Below are 17,963 nucleotides of genomic sequence, written 5' to 3' on the forward strand. Positions count from 1 at the left end.
GCCCCCAGCGCCGCCGGGCGGGTCGCGGCGGGGGGGGGGGGCCGCGCTGCCGCCGCCGCCGCCGCCGCCTCCTCAGCGAGCGGGGCCGGGATCCGCCACCGGAGCGGGGGGTCGGGCCCTGCCCCGAGGCCGCCACCGCAGCGCCCGGGGATGGTGGCGGCCGGAGCGGGGCGGCGGCTCCCCGCGCCCTGACCGCCGAGGGGCCGCGGGCGAGGCACCATGAGCGTGCGGCCTCCGCAGGCCCTCGACAGGTACGTGCGGGGCCGGGCGGGCAGCGGGGGCCCTGGGGGCGGCTGGGGAGGGGACACACACACACAGAGAGAGAACCGGGGGGTCCCTGTGGAAAAGCGGCGTTTTGGGGCAAAAGCCGGTGTTTTGGGGAGCGGGGCAGGGCGGGCCGCGGCCCCTCGGCCTTGGGGGGGTCCCGCCACCGTGCTCCGGGCAGAGCCCCCCCCGTCAGGCCGGTCCCCAAAGCCGGGATGTGCCTGAAATCGGGGGTGGGAGCAGCCGCGGTCGCTCCCGTGTTGGTAATGGGTGTTCCCAGCGGTGTCCTGCCCCGACCCCATTGGGTTTAACCCCAGTTTCTTGGGGTGCCCCAATGGGGGGGGGGGGTCTTGTCCTCGCCAGGGGTGGGATTAAGCGGATTAAAGCCCAGCGGGATGTGTTCACCGTTCCCTTGGGAATGGGGGTGAGCAGGGAGTGGGGGTCCCGGAGCCTGGTCCCAGGTAGGGACCAAGGTTTGGGAGCGTTTGGGAGCTGGAAATGGGCACTTTGCTCCTCGTCACATCCCTTTGGCATCATGTCCTGGTCCCGCACGGCAACAGGGGTGCAAAGTGGGGGGATGAGCCCCCAGATAAACCCCGTTTGATTTGGGGTGAGTGGAGGGATGGAGGTGGATTGTGACTGTCCTGCTGCCGGCGAGGAGCTTCCCTGTGTCCCTGGCACAGCTCATGGCCTCCGATTCCCTCCATAGGGATGCGACATTGTCCGTTCCACATGGATCATGGTTGAGAAATGTAGGGACCGGCCAAGGGGAATGGCTTTAACCTGCCAGAGGGGAGATTGGGATGAGCTCTGAGGCAGAAGCTCTTCCCTGTGAGGGTGGTGGGACACTGGGATGGGTTGAATGGAGAAGCTGTGGCTGCCCCATCCCTGGCAGTGTTCAAGGCCAGGTTGGACACAGGGGCTTGGAGCAACCTGCTCTAGTGGAAGCTGTCCCTGCCCGTGGCTCTAGATGAGCTTTAAGCTCCCTTCAACCCAAACCACTCCAGGTTTCTGTGATTCTATGATCTCTCCCATCCACGCCACCAGCTTTCTGCCGAGAACACGGGTTTCTTTTCACTCCCTGCACCCCAGAAGAAGCCGGTTCAGGGCGATGGGGCGGCTTGATGCTGTGTTGAAGATGCTCATCGTGGGCTCCCGGACACTATTTCCACCTTCCCTAAGGAGCCCTTTGCTTTCTCCTGCCTTGGGGGAGACAGTGTGTGTGTGCGGGGCAGGGGCTGGTGTGGAGCACAGACCTTTAGCCATGGGGCTGGTGACAAGGCTCTGCCTCTTCCCAACCAACCCCTCCGGGGCAGCATTAAGGAGCTGCTGGGTTTTGCTCCCATCCCGGGCAGGGAAGCAGCAGGATTCACCTCAGGGAGCTGCGGGGCAGCATTACCGGGCTTAAGACTTCTCTCTGCTCTTTAAATAGCTGCGGTCTCTGCTCTTTAAGGTCAGGAGCCTGCAGTGCCCTGGCCAGGCGGGGAGTCCCTCGCTGCAGTGGCTCCTCAGCCACAGAAATGACTTAAAAAAGGCTTAATGTGTGGATTTCCCCCCAAAAAGCCTCCCTGCAGCCCCATCCTGCCACCGCCACCAAGCAGACGGTGGCACCCGCAGCCCATGGGTGTCCCGGCAGCACCATGGCGAGGGGACGGGCTCCCAGGGCAGGCAGACCAGTGCGAACCAGTACAGATCCTTCTCCCCCAGTGCACCCCTGGGGGCATCACCAGTGAGCGCCGTCAGGCTGCGGGATGTGACTTGTCCCTGGCTTTAGTCGCCACTCTCTAACCTCGTGGATGGCCACGGAGAAGGAGCCCCCGGGAAGCATTTTGGGAGCAGCAATTCCCAGGTGGGAAGAGGTGTGATCTTCCTCTTCCTGTGGGATGCGCGGCTCTTGTTTAGGAGGAAGGTTGGGAAGAAAACATCCCTTGGGGGCAGGTGATTCCATATCTCTGTGCCTGCCGCACATCTCGCACCCCAAAACGCGCCGTCAGCGCTGGACAAACCAGATCTGCCAGTCGCTGTGTTCAAGGAGATGAGTGCCACCGTTAATGATTACACTGCCCGGCACCGGGAGAGCTTGGGAAGGACCTGGAGAGCTTGGGAAGAACCTGGAGATGATCCCTGCCCGTCCGGCAGCATTCCCAGGAAACCACATCTTCCTTGGTGGGGGATTCAGATCCCAGCTCTGCTTCCCCCATGGGGCTCCCTCCGTGTTCCCATGGCGTGCTTGGCCTGCAGGCAGGGAGGGGAAAGGGCTTTTGGCCTAACTAGTGGTGGTGGTCCTGGTACGGAACATCGCTGGAGCAGAGCGAGTGTGGAGTGCTTGGCAAATATTAGCTAATAGAGAAGCATGGAATCATGGAATGGGTTGGGATGAAGGGAGCTTAAAGCTCATTTAGATCCACGGGCAGGGACACCTTCCACTGGAGCAGGTTGCTCCAAGCCCCTGTGTCCAACCTGGCCTTGGATGCTCCCAGGGATGGGGCAGCCACAGCCTCAAGATCCCTGCTCACCCCTTCCTCCCGTGCTGTGCTCTTGCTGGTCTCACCACTCCATCTCCATCCCTTTTGGGTCTAATCCTGCTCCGGAGCTCCCGCAGCCTCCTCCGGGGTTGTTTGGGATGTTCCTTTGGGAGGGAGCAGGGTTCCAGTGAGCCGGGCGGGCGTCACCACCGCGACACCCAACAGAGTTGGGGCTTTTCCTGCCCGTTGGGAATCAGCATTGCAAAACTCCAGCTCACAGCCCCTCAGAATGTTGGGAATGGAGCCTGGAACGGGCAGCGCTGCCGCCCTCGTCGCGCTCGTTTGTCTTTCCCCCATTTAATTACAAGCCTTAATTTAAAGGAAGCTCCTGCAGAATCCTCTGTCTGCCGCAGCAGAGCTGCTGGAGGGATCCCGGGATTCAAATCCGCTTGGCCCTGGCGCCTACACGGGGCTTTGCATCTGATTTGCAAACTCAACTTTGCCACCGGCCGCCTGCCGAGGGCTGAGGCTTCACCGACGTTCTCCTCTGGATAGAAACCAAGGAGAGGCAGAAGGGAAAAGCTTTGCCGCAGAATCCCAGATGGATCCGGGATGACTCCAGCCTCGTGGGTTCGCGGGCTTGGCACCCGCCCGGAGCCACAGGGCGCTGCTGCAAAGCCTGCGGGAGCAGCACGGCCGGGATGGAGGCACCGCGCTCCGCATCCAGCACTGGGCTGCTCCCACCCTGCGCGGCGGGTGGGCTCTGGTGGGAGCAGGAAACCTGCGCTGTGCTCCAGGGTGGGAAGGGAGGAGAGGGAAAGCGGATCTCAGGGACAGGGGGGTCACTGCAGGCTGTGTCTGCAGGCAGCCAGGAATGCCGGGAAGGGATATTTCCTCTCCATCCTTATCCTAGCAGCACCCAGCAAGGTTTAACTCTGCCTCGCCGCTCAAACTTCGATGCAGCCGCATCATTCCAAGCATCATTCCAAGCTTCCCGATGCGTCAGCGCGCGATGGGGCTGCCCCGGCGCAGGAGCAGCGGGTGGCTTTGAGCCGGCATTCCCAGGGGACGCGCAGCCCATTCCCGGCGGGATGTGCAGGGCCATCCTCGGGAGACGCACGTCCCGGTTTTCCGCTGCGAGGCTGGAGCTGCTCCAGGCTGGACGCTTTCCCTCGGCCGAGCCGCGGGAGGGGGAAGGGGAGGAAGCTGAATCATTTTTCTTTATTTATTTATTTTTTAAGCTGAAATTCCTTCCTTCCTTCCTGTCCCCAGAATCCCAGTGTGTGGAATCATCCACAAGGCTGTGGCCTGGGGAGAGAGCAGCCGGCTTTGGAACGGGAGATGCCGGCTAATCCCGGTGCGGGATCACTGGGCTGCGGTGGAAGCAGTGGCTCTGGTGCAGGAGGCATCCCACCGCCACACTGATTCCCCTTTCCAAGTCCTGGGCTTTATTTTTCCATCGATATTCCCACTTTTTCCCTGCTGATGGGCTGATGCTGTCCCCACCTGCATCCCTGCACGCTCCCAAAGGCAGCCGCTTCCCAGGCATGCCGGAGCGGGCTCTGGTTTCCCTTCCCCGGAGCTGGGATCACAGGGAGCAGCCATTTGGAGACCTGGAGAAGAGAATCAGGTTCCTGATGCTGGGAGCAAAGCTGTGGCTGGAGGTTGACCCGCTCCGAGGATTTGATGCTCTTCTTCTCCTTAATCTTTTAATTGTGGCCTTTGCTCCGTGCGAAGCTCCCGAGGTGGCAGCACCAGGGTTGTGCTTGTGATGGGTTCATTTCCCTCCTTGGTCTTCTTCTGGCCTGGCCGGGTGCCCCCTCCCCTCCTGCATCTTGCTCCTGTGCTGTGTTCCCGAAGAGCAAAGAGCTGTGGTTTCACTGGAAGCAGCCAAAATTGGGAGAAATAACCTCAAAGCAAGGTCATGGAGGGGATCCTGCCCCTCTGCTGCGCTCTGTGAGACCCCCCCTGCATCCTGCATCCTGCATCCAGCTCGGGGGCAACAGCACAAGAGGGACGTGGAGCTGCTGGAGGCCCCGGAGCTGCTGCAGGGGCTGGAGCAGCTCTGCCATGGAGCCAGGCTGAGAGAGCTGGGCTGGGGCAGCTGGAGAAGAGAAGGCTCCTGAAGGGGAGACCTTAGAGCAGCTCCAGTGCCTAAAGGGGCTACAAGAAACCCAGAGAGGGGCTTTGGCCAAGGGATGGAGGGACCCGACAAGGGGAATGGCTTTAACCTGCCAGAGGGGAGATTGAGATGAGCTCTGAGGCAGAAGCTCTTCCCTGTGAGGGTGCTGAGGCGCTGGCACAGGGTGCCCAGAGAAGCTGTGGCTGCCCCATCCCTGGCAGTGTTCAAGGCCAGGTTGGACACAGGGGCTTGGAGCAACCTGCTCTAGTGGAAGGTGTCCCTGCCCATGGAGCTGGGGGAGCTTTAAGGTCCCTTCATCCCAAACCAGTCTGTGCATCTCTAGCAGAAACCTCTGCGGGTTCCAGTTCAGAGAGTGGCCCCAGTGCCGGGGCTGGGTGAGGGTTCTGGGCTCTGGAGTTCCAACTTGTAGGAAAACCCAAGGGATGATCCTTCGGGCTTGGGAACAGGCGCCGGGAGCAGGTCTCCATCCCGCTGCCTGCATTTGGTTCCCAATGGCATGTTTGGGCTCTCTGTAAGTCAATTAGGAAGCAGCTTATGCAAAGCCGAATTAAACTACTCTTTTAGACGGCAATAAGCCAGCGCTGGCCTGGCTCCTTCCCACGGGATGGAAACATGGACACGGGCTTGGCATCACCACTGGGGTGACCGTGGTGGCTCCTGGTGGGGCTGGGGCTGGTCCTGGCACTGCTGGAGCCTCTAAGGAAGGGGCTTTGTGACCATCCCGTTGGGCAGCGGCTCCTTAAGCCCTGGCATCCGATGCGGAACGAGGAGCCGATCCTCCCTTGGCCTGGATCAGTCTGAGCTGCCCCGTGCTGCCGGGTAATCCCATGGGGTTAATCTTGCACCCACCCCTTGACTGACACAGGTGCCCTGGTCCCATCTTGGATTGCCTCTGAAATAGAGGGAATTGGTCCCACTGCTGCCCTCAGCTCCCGGGAAAGCCCTTGGGATGCTTCGGCTCCTTCCCCATCGCAGGCTCCTTCGTGCTGAGGTCCCACTTCAGCAAGTGAGGGCTGTGGCTGAGGTGGTGCCAGGTTGGGTCCGCGTTAAGGTTAACCAGGCAGCCTTCAAGGAGGCGTTTCCCAGTATCCCGCTCCTGGGAGCAGGGAAGGAGCCGTGGAGCTGCCTACGGGAGCGGGGCTGTTGGCTTTATCCTGCTGTAGGCTCTGACTTTGCATCGCCATGGGGTGGTTTTGGGAGGGACTCTCTTGCTCATCCCCCGCAAAGGGCTGTGACTGTCTCCTGGCTCCGTGGTCCTGCAGGGAAACCAGGCTGGGAATGTTGTTCTAGGCAGGGGGATGCGTCCCAAGCCTGCCTCCCACGGCCCATGGGATGATGCCGTGTGTCACATCACCACCTCTTGATCTGTTTGTCTCCTCTTTCCACCCCGTCCCCTCACTGCTGTCCTCTGGGTGTCCCTTGTGCCACCCCTGTCCCTGTCCTCCCCGGCAGCCGACCGGGCAGCGAGAGGCAGCCTCACCTGCCCAGGTAAGCGGGGCCGGGCTCGGGGGGCTCCTGCTCTCATCCTGCACCTCGCTTCACCGTGTGAGGCAGAGCCCGGCTGCTTCCCGCTGGGAACACCATCTCCTACCTCTTCCCGTTGCTTTCTGCCCCGTCCGGGAGAGCTGGGGCTGGTTGGGGTGGGAGAAGGAGAGGCAGGAGAGCAGAGCCGGGATGTCATCCTTGGGATGACGTTGGGAGCCATGGAGCGGTGCAGGGAAGGGTAGACCCCTCCCTATCGCAGCACGGCAGCGAGGGGACTGCAGTGCCCCTTGGATGCATGGAAACGAGCCCAGCATCCCGAGCCTCACTGCAGGGCTCACGGGCTCAGTGAGATGTCTGTGTGTCTGTCTGTGTGTGTGTCTGTCTGTCTGTCACCCTTTGCTCTGCTTCGTTCTCCCCTTCCATCAGCGCAGAGGCCGAGCTCCGTGCTGCCCGTGCTGCATGGCACATCCCTCCTCTCGCCTGTCACCTCCGCTGCTCGCCCTGGGCAGCTCCCACTGCTCCTCCCCGCTGGCAAACACGAGATTCCAGAGTCCTGGAGTCTCCTCTGGGGCTCCCTGTGGTGGTGAAGGGAGAGGAGCCTTTTCCCAAGGCGGTTTGGGGACAGGCAATGGGAGGGATGGGCAGCACTCCCTGTGCTGGCTGCTGTCATCTTCCAGCACTGCACTGCCTTTTCCCAAGCCCAGAGGAGCTGGGGATGGGGGATGGCTCCATCTGGACGTCCCTCTCCCTGACCCCCTCCGCTTCCTCCCCAGGTTGAGCAGCCTGTCTTCTCTGGGTGACTCTTCTTCCGAGCGCAGGTCTCCCGGGCACCGCCGCCAGCCCTCCGACTCCTCCGAAACCACAGGTAGGTTTCCCTGATGCCTCCTCGGCTTCTCCTGTCCCTTTGGGGACCCTTCGCAGCACCCAAAGTCACCCAGAAAGGGCTGCGAGTGTATGGGGAGGGCGTGGGGAGCCCAGTGGAGCCGGGAACGCTGCATCCCAGAGGCAGGGGCTCTTCCCACCCTGCCTGTGCCCATGCTGTTCCCAGGAGAAGGGATCCAAGCGGGGCCATCACACAAGGGGTTTGGAGGGTGAGGATGAATTAGCTGTGCCCAGAGTCCCCAGGCTCACCGGTTCTCCCTCCTCTTGCTGCCCAGGCCTGGTCCAGCGCTGTGTCATCATCCAGAAGGACCAGCATGGCTTCGGCTTCACCGTCAGCGGGGACCGTGTCGTCCTGGTGCAGTCGGTGCGGCCAGGTGAGAGGAGCTGGAGCCCCGGGGCTCCCCTCGCCCCTTGGGAGGAAACAGGGCAGAAAGGGGGGGTCCTTCCTAAGAGTGCCCAGCTCCGGGGCTCACTGCAGCACGGAACCATGGAATGGTTTGGGTTGAAGGGACCTTAAAGCTCATCCACTTCCAACCCCTGCCGTGGGCAGGGACACCTTCCACTAGAGCAGGTTGCTCCAAGCCGCTTCCAATGGCAGGTTAAAGCCATTCCCCTTGTCCTGTCCCTCCATCCCTTGTCCAAAGCCCCTCTCCAGGTTTCCTGCAGCCCCTTTAGGGTCTGGAGCTGCTCTAAGGTCTCCCCTCCATGCAGCAGAGGGGGAGCATCCCCTCCATGACCTGCCCAGCACACGGGTGATGGATCAGCCAGGACGGGCAGGACACGGCAGATTAGGAAGCTCCCCACATCCATGTCTCTCTCCCTGCTCCATGCCCAGCGCGGGAGCCGCGGGTGGTGGCTGGGCTGGGAATTCCCTCCGCAGCTCCCTGCTCTTGGCGCTGCGGGAGCCGCTGCCGGCTCTGCTCTCTGCTGGCTTTGCGGGGTGGCCGGGCTGGGAGCAGCAACTGCAATAGACAATGAGCTGCTTATTTTACAGCGGATGTTCCCACCTCCTCCCCCTTCCCCCCCTCTAGCCCGAAAGCCAGGAAAAATGGGAACCTAGGAAAGGGAAAACGCTGAGGGTTTCCAGGGCAGGTTAACGCTGGCGCGTCTCTGTCCTGCAACTGGAGCTGCACTGGGAGCCCCCCACATCACCCCCTCACCCCAGGGCTGGATGAGGGCACAGGGACTGTGTCCCTGGGTGCGGGACACCCCAGGTCCTGTCCCCTCTCTCCCCACTGGCTTCATTTGCCAATAAGGAGATGGTTGAAGCTGAAAGAATCTGAACAATCCAACGTACTTTCCACTGTCGGAGCTTGCTGCTGTGTCTCAGGCCCTTGGCTTGGAGTTGAACCTCATGGAAACATTTTCCTCTTGGTTTTGGCTTGAGGAAAAGTGGATTTTTCATGTATTCCAACCTCGGGAGCTTTGTTAAAGAGCAGGGGGAGAGGAGGCAGAGCAGTGCTGCTCTTCCTGGGCCCCGCTCCTGCCTTTGGATCCAGGCATGTGGATGTGTCGGAGCCAACCTGGATGCTGGGATAACAGGTTGGGGCCCTCTCTTCCACCCTGAGATGGATGGAAAAGGGTGGGCTCTGGCTGGGGGAGCAGAGGAGCTTGTCTGGATGAGCTGGGAGCATAAAGCACCCAAAGCTCCATCGCCCACCTTGTCCCATGGGATATATGTGCCTGGTGGCCCCCGTGTCCCCACCCTGGCAGGATGAATGGCACAGAATGTGCTGAGAGGAGCTGGGACCAGCGGGAGGGGAGCTTTGGGCTCTGTTTGCTGACCCCTGTCCCTGCTCCCTGTGTCACAGGGGGAGCAGCCATGAGAGCCGGGGTGCAGGAGGGGGACCGCATCGTCAAGGTGAGCATCCCCGCCTGTCACCATGCCCATGGGGCCACGTGCCCCCTGTCCCCAGCCTGTCTGACCCCCTTTCTCCTCTCGCAGGTGAACGGCACGATGGTGACCAACAGCTCTCACCTGGAAGTGGTGAAGTTGATCAAGTGTGAGTATGGGCAGGGAGCTGTGGTGGCTGCTTCCCACCCTGCGGGGGGTGACCAGCAGCCCTGGGCCCTCTGTGCCCACCACAGCAGAGGTGGCCTCACTGCTCATGGAGGTGCCACATTACAAGGACCATTCCCCACCCCGCTGCAGTGATGCCCATGGGGTGTTTCAGGTTCACAGAGTGGGTCTGTCTCACCCTCCCTTCCCCACTCCCCTCTTGTTCCAGCCGGTGCCTACGTCGCTCTGACCCTCCTGGGCTCTCCCCCTCCGTCCGTGGGGCTCCCCAGTTCTCAGCAGGACGTGAGCATGGCCGGGGCGCCCCGTGTCACCCCAGCGTGTCCCCCTCCGCCTCCCCCGCCGCCGCTGCCCCCGCCGCAGCGCATCACCGACCCCAAACCACTGCAGGTACCAAACCCCTCCGTGCTCCTCCCGCTGCTGGTGCCCTGCTCCGTGTGCCGGGCGGGAGGAAGGCAAAGCTCAGCGTGGCTCTTTGCATCCATCCCAACCTGCAGGACCCCGAAGTCCAGAAGCACGCGACGCAGATTCTGCGCAACATGCTGCGGCAGGAGGAGGCAGAGCTGCAGGTACAGCTCCTCCTGCCTCCTCATGGCTCCTCCTGGCACTATCCTGGCTTCCCAAGCCTTGCAGCACCCAACCTGGGCGTGCTGCAGCCCCTTGTCCCACCAGGACGGGCAGTGGGAAGGGTTTAGGGGCTTGGGGCTGTGTCGGTGTCACTGTGTTGTCCCTTCACTCAGCGCTTCTACGAGGCGTACAGCAGGAACCCGGCCACAGCAGTGGAGGAGCAGATCGAGGGAGCACGGCGGAGGGTCAGCCAGCTCCAGCTGAAGATCCTCCAGGAGACTGGTGGCTCCATGGTATGGGAAATGAATGGGGTTCCCCCCAGTGCTGGGGTCCTCCCGGCTCCCTCTGAGCCTGGCTGGAGCATGGGGAGACCCTTCCGAGGTGGTGGGCACAGCTCTGGAGACATCCCAAACCTGCTGGCGGGGGGGAGCTGCTGCGCTGGCACATCCGTGGCCCTGTGCTGGGTGTTCCCGTGTGCCAGGGAATATGCCCTGGTCCAACACAGCTCCTCCCATTGCAGGATTCGGGACGGCTCTGCAGTGACTCCAGCTTGGCTGGTTTCAGGGTGGTGGAAGGTGAGTTGTGGCTGGCTCAGACCATCCCCACGTCCCCGGCTCCTCAACACGTGGCTCAGCCTCTGCTCTGCTCCCAGGACGCCTCTCCCTGGACTCACAGGATGGGGACAGTGGGTTGGAGTCCGGGACGGAGCGATTCCCATCCGTGAGCGAGGTGAGAGCGGGGTCCTGAGCCATGGGGAGCTCCCCCAGCTCCTTGGGAATGCTCCATCCCTGGCACTGCTCAAGGATGGGGCTTGGAGCAACCTGCTCCAGTGGAAGGTGTCCCTGCCCGCGGCAGGGGTTGGAACTGGAGGAGCTTTAAGATCCCTTCCAACCTAAACCATTCCATGATTCTATTCCATGATTCTCCTGGGCCCTGGGAGCGGTGGTGGCTCTGTGCATGCTCAGGGCTCAGAACCTGCCTTTGCCATGACAGTTAGTCATTTGCCACCTGAACAAACTGAACTGGGAAGTGGTCTCTGAATTCCTTGCCCTGGGAATGCTTCGCCTGCGGTGGTTGCCCCCCAAATGAAGTCTGCCCCAAAGTTTCTTGTGGTCCTCATCTTCAAGTCTTTCTGATGGCCCCCAGGGGTTTGGTGGCTTCCAAGCTCCCAGGGCCTGTCCCCTTCATGCTGTGCCCACATCCCCTCACTCCTGTCATCCCCAGCAGGTCTCCCTGAACCGCAACTCGGTCCTGTCCGACCACGGCCTGGACAGCCCCAGGACATCCCCGGTCATCACAGCCCGGCTCTTCCAGCACCACCGGCGCCAGGGCTCCGACACCCCCGGCACCCCCTGCCGAGCAGGTGGGTTGGGACAACCCGCGCCTTCCACAATGGGTGCTGGACCCGAGCAGGCCTGGGCCAAGGCTCCCTTGGGTGCTGCAGGGAGGGCGAAGGTGCCCCCCTGGCGCTGGGTACCTGGCTTCTGACTCTGTCCCCTGTCCCTGGCAGGGGTTGGACCGCACAGGACGACCCCTCATCATCGGGCCAGAGGAGGATTGTGACCCTGGATACTTCAATAACGAGGTAATGGTGCCCAGAGCTTTCTTTGGGGGCCTTTACCCCCTTTCCTTAGGAGATGGGGCTGTCACCATCACCCATGGGGCCTGTTTTGGGCCCCTGCACCCTGGTGGTGGCATTTAGAAACCCTCTGTGCAGGCTGGTCCGAGGGAGGTGGGTGCTTGGGTGGGATGTGGGAGCTGGGGGTTCACCCCAGGGCTGAGCTGTGGGCCAGGCCTCATCCAGAGGGGGCAATTCCTTGGCTTCCTGACTGGCTGTGTCTCCTCTGCTCCCAGTGCGACTCCCTCTTCCAGGACCTGGGCAAGCTCAAATCCCGGCCGGCGCATCTGGGGGTCTTCCTGCGCTACATCTTCTCCCAGGCAGACCCCAGCCCCCTGGTAAGGGACCCCCCAGCACCACTGAGCGGGGGGGCAGATGGAGCCACATGTTTGGCACCATTCTCTCCTTCATAGAACCATGGAATGGGTTGGGTTCAAGGGACTTTAAAGCTCATCTAAAGCCACGGGCAGGGACACCTTCCACTGGAGCAGGTTGCTCCAAGCCCCTGTGTCCAACCTGGCCTTGAACACTGCCAGGGATGGGGCAGCCACAGCTTCTCTGGGCACCCTGTGCCAGCGCCTCAGCACCCTCACAGGGAAGAGCTTCTGCCTTATCTCCAACCTGAACTTCCCCCGTTTCAGTTTGAACCCATCACCCCTTGTCCTATCGCTCCAGTCCCTGGTGAAGGTCCCTCTCCAGCATCCTTGTAGCCCCCTTCAGACCCTGGAAGCTGCTCTGAGGTCCCCACGCAGCTTCTCTTCTCCAGGCTGAACATCCCCAATGTTCTCAGCCTGTCTCCCATGGGAGCTGCTCCAGCCCCTGCTCATCCTCGTGGCCTCCCCTGGCCTTGCACCAACAGCTCCATGTCCTTACACTGAGGACCCCAGCCCTGCACACAGTGCTGCAGGGGGGGTCTCACAGAGCAGAGCAGAGGGGCCGGATCCCCTCCGTGACCTGCTGCTCACACTCGGGTTGCTGCAGCCCAGCGCACGGGGGGTTTGGGGGCTGCTTTCTTCACTGCAGAGCTCTGGAGGCTCCGGAGGCTGCTGCCTGCACCCGCCTGGTCTCTGCTGCCTGCTGCAGGCTGCTGCCAGCCGGTGCTTTGCACACACACACACACAGAGAGGGAAGCCCAGCGCAGGGTTACGCTTCCTCCCCTTCCTCCAGGCGTGGCACGGGGGTGCTGCCCTCCCAGACCCCCCAGCGCTTCCTGTTTCATGGCTCTGCTCTGAGCCTTCCTCCTCCCTGCTTCCCAACCCTCCTCGTCCTTCCCTGCCCGCCTCTGCTCTCCCCTCCTTGCAGCTCTTCTACTTGTGCACCGACGTTTGCCAGCAGACGACAGCCAAGGATTCGCGGAGCTTGGGGAAGGACATCTGGAACATCTTCTTGGACAGGAACGCGGTAAGGGCAGGACTCAGCTGGGATTCAGCACAGCATTCCCTGTCCCTGCCGGGGATCCGCTGGGAAACCCGTGTTATCCACCGTGCCCCTTGCGTGGGGATGGGTTTAGTGATGTTTTGCCACTGACACCACTTTGCTGCTGCTGGTTCCTCTGTGTCGGTGCAGGCGCTTGCATCAGGCGTTGCACAACTGGGGCACCCCTGGTGCAGCCAGGAAAGGGGGGTCCTGGGGGGGAACGGGGCCCCAGGCGCTCCCTTTAGTGCTCCTCCTTTGGAGGGAGCGGGATCCCATTGCGCTGCTCCAGAGGGGGTTGTGTTGGGTGCTGGGATGGGTTGGGTGCTGGGATGTGTTGGGTGCTGGGATGGGTTGGGTGCAGGGGTGAGCGCTGGGTGCTCGCTGTGGGAGATGCGCAGCTCCCACCTCTCTGGCTGCAGAGCTTGCCATGGGGTGATGGTGCAGGGGTGCAGGGCACCCTCCCCACACTGCTCTGAGGGTGTCCCCAGCTCCTCCCAGCCCTGCACGGGGAAGGGGAACCCGGTGCTGAGCTGCTCTTGTGTTGTGCCTTCCCTCCCCAGCCTCTGCGGGTCAAAGTGGCCGAGCAGCTCCTGGCTGAGATCGGTGAGTGATCCTTCCCCTCACAAGGGCTGTTCACTGGGATGCCAGGTCAGGATCCCAAAGGATTTCGGCCTGTTGCCCACTTAGAGATGTGCAGAGGTTCGGGAATGGGGCTCCTGAGCTCTTCCCAGGGCTCTTGTTCCAGGCAGATGTCTCAGCCCCGGTGTGCAAAGTGGGAGACAGGTTGTCCCAGCCTGGAAACCAGTTGAGAGGGGCTGGGCTCTGCAGGGGGAGGCTCTGTGGTCTCCCTGCCACCCCTCTGCCCAAGGGCCTGAGGCTGCCAGAGTCCTGGAATGGTTTGGGTTGGAAGGGACCTTAAAGCTCCTCCAGCTCCAACCCCTGCCACAGGCAGGGACACCTTCCACTGGAGCAGGTTGCTCCAAGCCCCATCCAGAAGGTCCCTTGTGCCCTTCCTTGCCTGCTGTGACCCTGCTTCTCCTCTCCCACCGCAGAGGCCCGGCTGCGGAATGGGGATGACGTCCGAGCCGCCCTCTTTGAAGCCCAGGAGATGGTGATGCCCGAGATCCAGGAGCAGATCCAGGACTACAGGTAGATGCAGCTGCCCAGGAGCTCAATGGGCTCCTGCCCGTGCGGGTGGCCAGTGCCTGGGCTCATGGCCTCGATGGGGTCCTCCACAGAACCAAGCGCACCATGGGCCTGGGCAGCCTCTATGGGGAGAACGACCTCCTGGACCTGGATGGGGACCCACAGAAGGAGCGGCAAGTGGCCGAGAAGCAGCTGGCCCAGTTGGGTGACATCCTGTGAGTGCTGGTGCCACCCTGCCCCGTGCATTGGGAAGCGCCTCTCCGCTTGGATTCGGGGCGAGGGCCTTGGGAAGGGGCTTGGGCTCAACCTTAGCTCTGCTCCTTGCTCCTGCCCCATCCCCACTTTTGCCATGGGAGGTGGGAAGGAGAGTTTGGAGCAGGAGGGGTGAGGGGTGGAGGGCGCTGAGGAGAGGAGCCTGTTCCTAACAAGCTCCTTCATTCCTCCCCATCTCTCTTTCCAGGTCCAAGTATGAAGAGGACAGGAGGTGAGTGGCCCCAGGGCACAGCGGGAGCACATCCAGATGTGGCTGCCTTGCAGCTCGTAGCTGAGGAGGCAAAAGGAGTGGCAGGAGCATCCCCTTCCCGTGCCAGGCATATCCCTGTGGGCTCCTGGGTGGTCCTGGGGAAGGGTGGACACTGACCTCAGGGTCCCGGGGTGCTGGGTGCAGCCCCAGCTCACCCTCTTGACCTGCTCCTTGCCTTTCCTCCCTTCTCCCTTGCCCTGCATCCCAACCCGGGCATCCTCTCCTGCCTGGAATGGACCCTCTCTGCCCGCAGAGTCCCACGGGACACCCCAGCCTCTCCCATTGCCTCCCGGAGCTGGATGTCCAGCCTCACGCTCTCCTCTCTTGCAGCTCCCCCATGGCCTTTGCCCTCAGCACCTACATGAACCACGCAGGCATCCGGGGCCGGGAGCCGCGCGCAGCCGGTGCCAGCGAGAAGGCCCCGTCGCTCCCGGACAGGGACAAGTGGCTGCCCTTCTTCCCCAAGGCCAAGAAGGTGGGTGGCTCTGGGGTGGCTCTGCTGCTCCTCAGCCCTGGGGCTGGGCTCTTGCTGCTGGCTCAGAGAGTCATGGATGGTTTGGGTTGGAAAGGAGCTTAAAGCTCATCCAGTCCCAACTCCGTGCCATGGGCAGGGACATCTTCCACTGCTCCAAGCCCCGTTCAACCTGGCCTTGAGCACTGCCAGGGATGGGGCAGCCACAGCTTCTCCATTCATCCCATTCCAGTGTCCCACCAGCCTCACAGGGAAGAACGTCCCTATCTCCAACCTAAATCCCCCCTGTTTCAGTCTGAACCCATCACCCCTTGTCCTATCGCTCCAGTCCCTGATGAAGGTCCCTCTCCAGCGTCCTTGTCCTCTCCCTCTTCCTCTCCCTCTTCAGACCCTGGAAGCTGCTCTGAGGTCTCCACGCAGCTTCTCTTCTCCAGGCTGAGCATCCCCAATGTTCTCAGCCTGTCTCCCATGGGAGCTGCTCCAGCTCCTGCTCATCCTCGTGGCCTCCTCTGGCCTTGCTCCAACAGCTCCATGTCCTTACATTTGGGACCCCAGCCCTGCACACAGTGCTGCAGGGGGGGATCTTCTGAAGCAGCCCAGGGAGGGGTTCTCCAGAGATCCCTATCTCCCCCAATGCCTCAGAGAGCTGCTTGATGCCATAGCCAGATCCCAGCCCCATCCTTTGCCAAGTGGTTCCAGCATGGCAAAGGTTGGGGACACCCTTCGTGTCCTCCGTGGTGTTTATGAGTGTTCCTCTGGGGTGTCCCAGCAGAGCAGCAGCACGAAGAAGGACAAGGATGCCATGGAAGACAAGAAGCGCAACCCCATCCTCAAGTACATTGGGAAGCCCAAAATCTCCTCCCAGAGCAGTGAGTACTGGGACCTCCTGGGGTGCTGCACCCACAGCTTCTCTGCTGCCTGGAGGAGAGCTGCAGGCAGCAGCGTGCCCAGGGCACCTTGGCAACGTGTTGTCTCAACCCTCTGTGCTCCCACGTGGCTCTGAGGGCAGTGGGAAGGGAGCAGAACCGAGCTCTCCCCCCACATTTATCTTACAGACCCCATCCTTTAGGCTTATGGGCTGCTCACAGTGTCTTAAAAGGGCCACAGCTCCTGGGGGGGTTGAGATAGAATCATAGAACATGGAATCATGGAATCAACCTGGTTGGAAAAGCCCTTTAAGCTCACCCAGTCCAACCATTCCCAGCACTGCCAAGGCCACCACTAACCCATGGCACTAAAGGGCTCTTCTATGGTCCTATGAGCTGGTGGAGAGCAAGTGTGTACGTGTGTGTGTGTGTACATGTGTGTGTGTGCACATGTGTGCGTACACACGTGTGTGCCCCTGTTCCTCCTCCTCCCCTTCTGCTTTGAGTTCTCATGCCGTTGGCTCACCCATCCCCTCTTTGCCTCCTTCGTTGCCAAGATGCAGGGTTGAGTTGACATCTCATTTTTGTTTCTTCCTTTCAGCATTTCATGTCCCTTTGTCCCCTGTTGAAGGTAAAAGGCCTCTTCTTTTGTTTGCCCTTCACCTCATGTGCTTAGTTTTATTTTGTGCCCCCCACACCCCCCGAGCTACCCCAGTGTTGTTGCCTGGGCTCAGGGCCTGGGATGAGCATCCCGGCTGCCTGCTCAGCACATCTCCCCATGGAAGCTGGAATCCCCTCAGTGATGCTCACCAGTGCTTGGCCACGGGGTGGGCAGCAGCACCAGCATCTCCCCCCAGCCCCATCTCACTGGTGTTCCCTCCTTGCTCTCGCCCCAGCAGTCAAACCCGGCAATGTGAGGAACATCATCCAGCACTTTGAGAACAACCAGCATTGCGAGAGCCAGGAGCCCGGCTCCCAGCGGCTCTCCACAGGCAGCTTCCCCGAGGACCTGCTGGAGTCAGACAGGTAGGACATGGGCACATGTGGGGAGCAGCTTGGGGGCTCCCACAGCGGGTTTGCAGGCACATTCCTGCTTGTTCTGGGCTTTAGAATCATGGAATTGGGTTGGAAGGGAGCTTAAAACTCCTCCAGTCCCAACATCCTGCCACGGGCAGGGACACCTTCCACTAGAGCAGGTTGCTCCAAGCCCCTCTGTCCAACCTGGCCTTGAACACTGCCAGGGATGGGGCCTTCACAACCTCCTTGGGCTTTGTCTCCCCGGCAGCTCCCGTGCCGAGGTCAAGCTGGGCCGCTCCGAGAGCTTGAAAGGTCGGGAAGAGATGAAGAAATCCCGGAAAGTGGAAAACGTGCCTCGGTCCCGCAGCGATGTGGACATGGATGCGGCAGCCGAGGCCACCAGGCTCCACCAGTCAGCATCATCCTCTGCTTCCAGCTTGTCCACAAGGTGGGAAGTGCCATCCAAGCCCCAGCAAGGGCAGACCTGGGGTCCTCTGGGTGTGTTGGCTTCAAAGAGGAGCTGGGATGGGCAGGACTTGGAAAGCTGAACCTCTTGGGAAGGCTTTTGCTAAGCCTGTGGGTCAAGGCCAAGCCCAGCCATGAAGAGTGGGGTGTCCCTGACCCTGCAGCACCCAGCCGCCTGCAGAACCTCCTGGCTGACGTTTTCCAGGGAAAAGCAGAGGGAATTGGGCTTTCATTCCTATTTGTGTCCCAAACCCCTCTCGCAGCCAGCCCCGTGCGTGTCGGGGCTTAGAGAAGCGCTGCTGGGTGCTGCCCCACAGGGTGCAGTGATGGCAGGAGGGGGGCCGGGATGCCAGGGCACGAGGGTGACTCTCCCATCCCTCTCCAGGTCTCTGGAAAACCCCACCCCTCCGTACACACCGAAGATGGGACGCAGGTGAGTGGCCCAGCCTCGCTCTCCGCGTCTCTACCGCGCCAGGGGCCCCGGGGCCAGCTTTCCTTCAGAGCAGGAGGTCACTGTAGGGGTGTGCTGGGGCTGTGCCCCCACTTTGGGGGTCCCGAAAGGGGATCCCATCTGTCCCTTCCTAGCTTGGCCCTGCCCGGCAGCGAGCCTTGATAGA

The 17,963-nt window shown here is 61.7% G+C and overlaps 1 protein-coding gene across 1 annotated transcript in view; it reads left to right on the plus strand.

Annotated features, from left to right (window-relative positions):
- ARHGEF11 (Rho guanine nucleotide exchange factor 11) overlaps positions 1–17,963 on the plus strand; it is a 25,746-nt gene continuing 7,783 nt past the window's right edge. The window contains exons 1-24 of the mRNA XM_030474082.1: positions 1–251; positions 7,131–7,222; positions 7,515–7,613; positions 9,051–9,100; positions 9,185–9,242; positions 9,468–9,646; positions 9,754–9,825; positions 9,997–10,116; positions 10,344–10,398; positions 10,476–10,552; positions 11,051–11,182; positions 11,334–11,408; positions 11,678–11,779; positions 12,744–12,842; positions 13,418–13,460; positions 13,910–14,006; positions 14,096–14,218; positions 14,464–14,487; positions 14,857–15,001; positions 15,771–15,867; positions 16,466–16,495; positions 16,764–16,890; positions 17,150–17,329; positions 17,732–17,779. Of these exons, the coding sequence (XP_030329942.1) occupies positions 220–251; positions 7,131–7,222; positions 7,515–7,613; positions 9,051–9,100; positions 9,185–9,242; positions 9,468–9,646; positions 9,754–9,825; positions 9,997–10,116; positions 10,344–10,398; positions 10,476–10,552; positions 11,051–11,182; positions 11,334–11,408; positions 11,678–11,779; positions 12,744–12,842; positions 13,418–13,460; positions 13,910–14,006; positions 14,096–14,218; positions 14,464–14,487; positions 14,857–15,001; positions 15,771–15,867; positions 16,466–16,495; positions 16,764–16,890; positions 17,150–17,329; positions 17,732–17,779 (2,156 nt within the window). The 5' untranslated portion in view covers positions 1–219. The remainder of the gene's footprint in view (positions 252–7,130; positions 7,223–7,514; positions 7,614–9,050; positions 9,101–9,184; positions 9,243–9,467; positions 9,647–9,753; positions 9,826–9,996; positions 10,117–10,343; positions 10,399–10,475; positions 10,553–11,050; positions 11,183–11,333; positions 11,409–11,677; positions 11,780–12,743; positions 12,843–13,417; positions 13,461–13,909; positions 14,007–14,095; positions 14,219–14,463; positions 14,488–14,856; positions 15,002–15,770; positions 15,868–16,465; positions 16,496–16,763; positions 16,891–17,149; positions 17,330–17,731; positions 17,780–17,963) is intronic.

Source organism: Strigops habroptila, chromosome 22 (genome assembly GCF_004027225.2).
Source record: "Strigops habroptila isolate Jane chromosome 22, bStrHab1.2.pri, whole genome shotgun sequence".
Lineage (NCBI taxonomy): Eukaryota > Metazoa > Chordata > Aves > Psittaciformes > Psittacidae > Strigops > Strigops habroptila.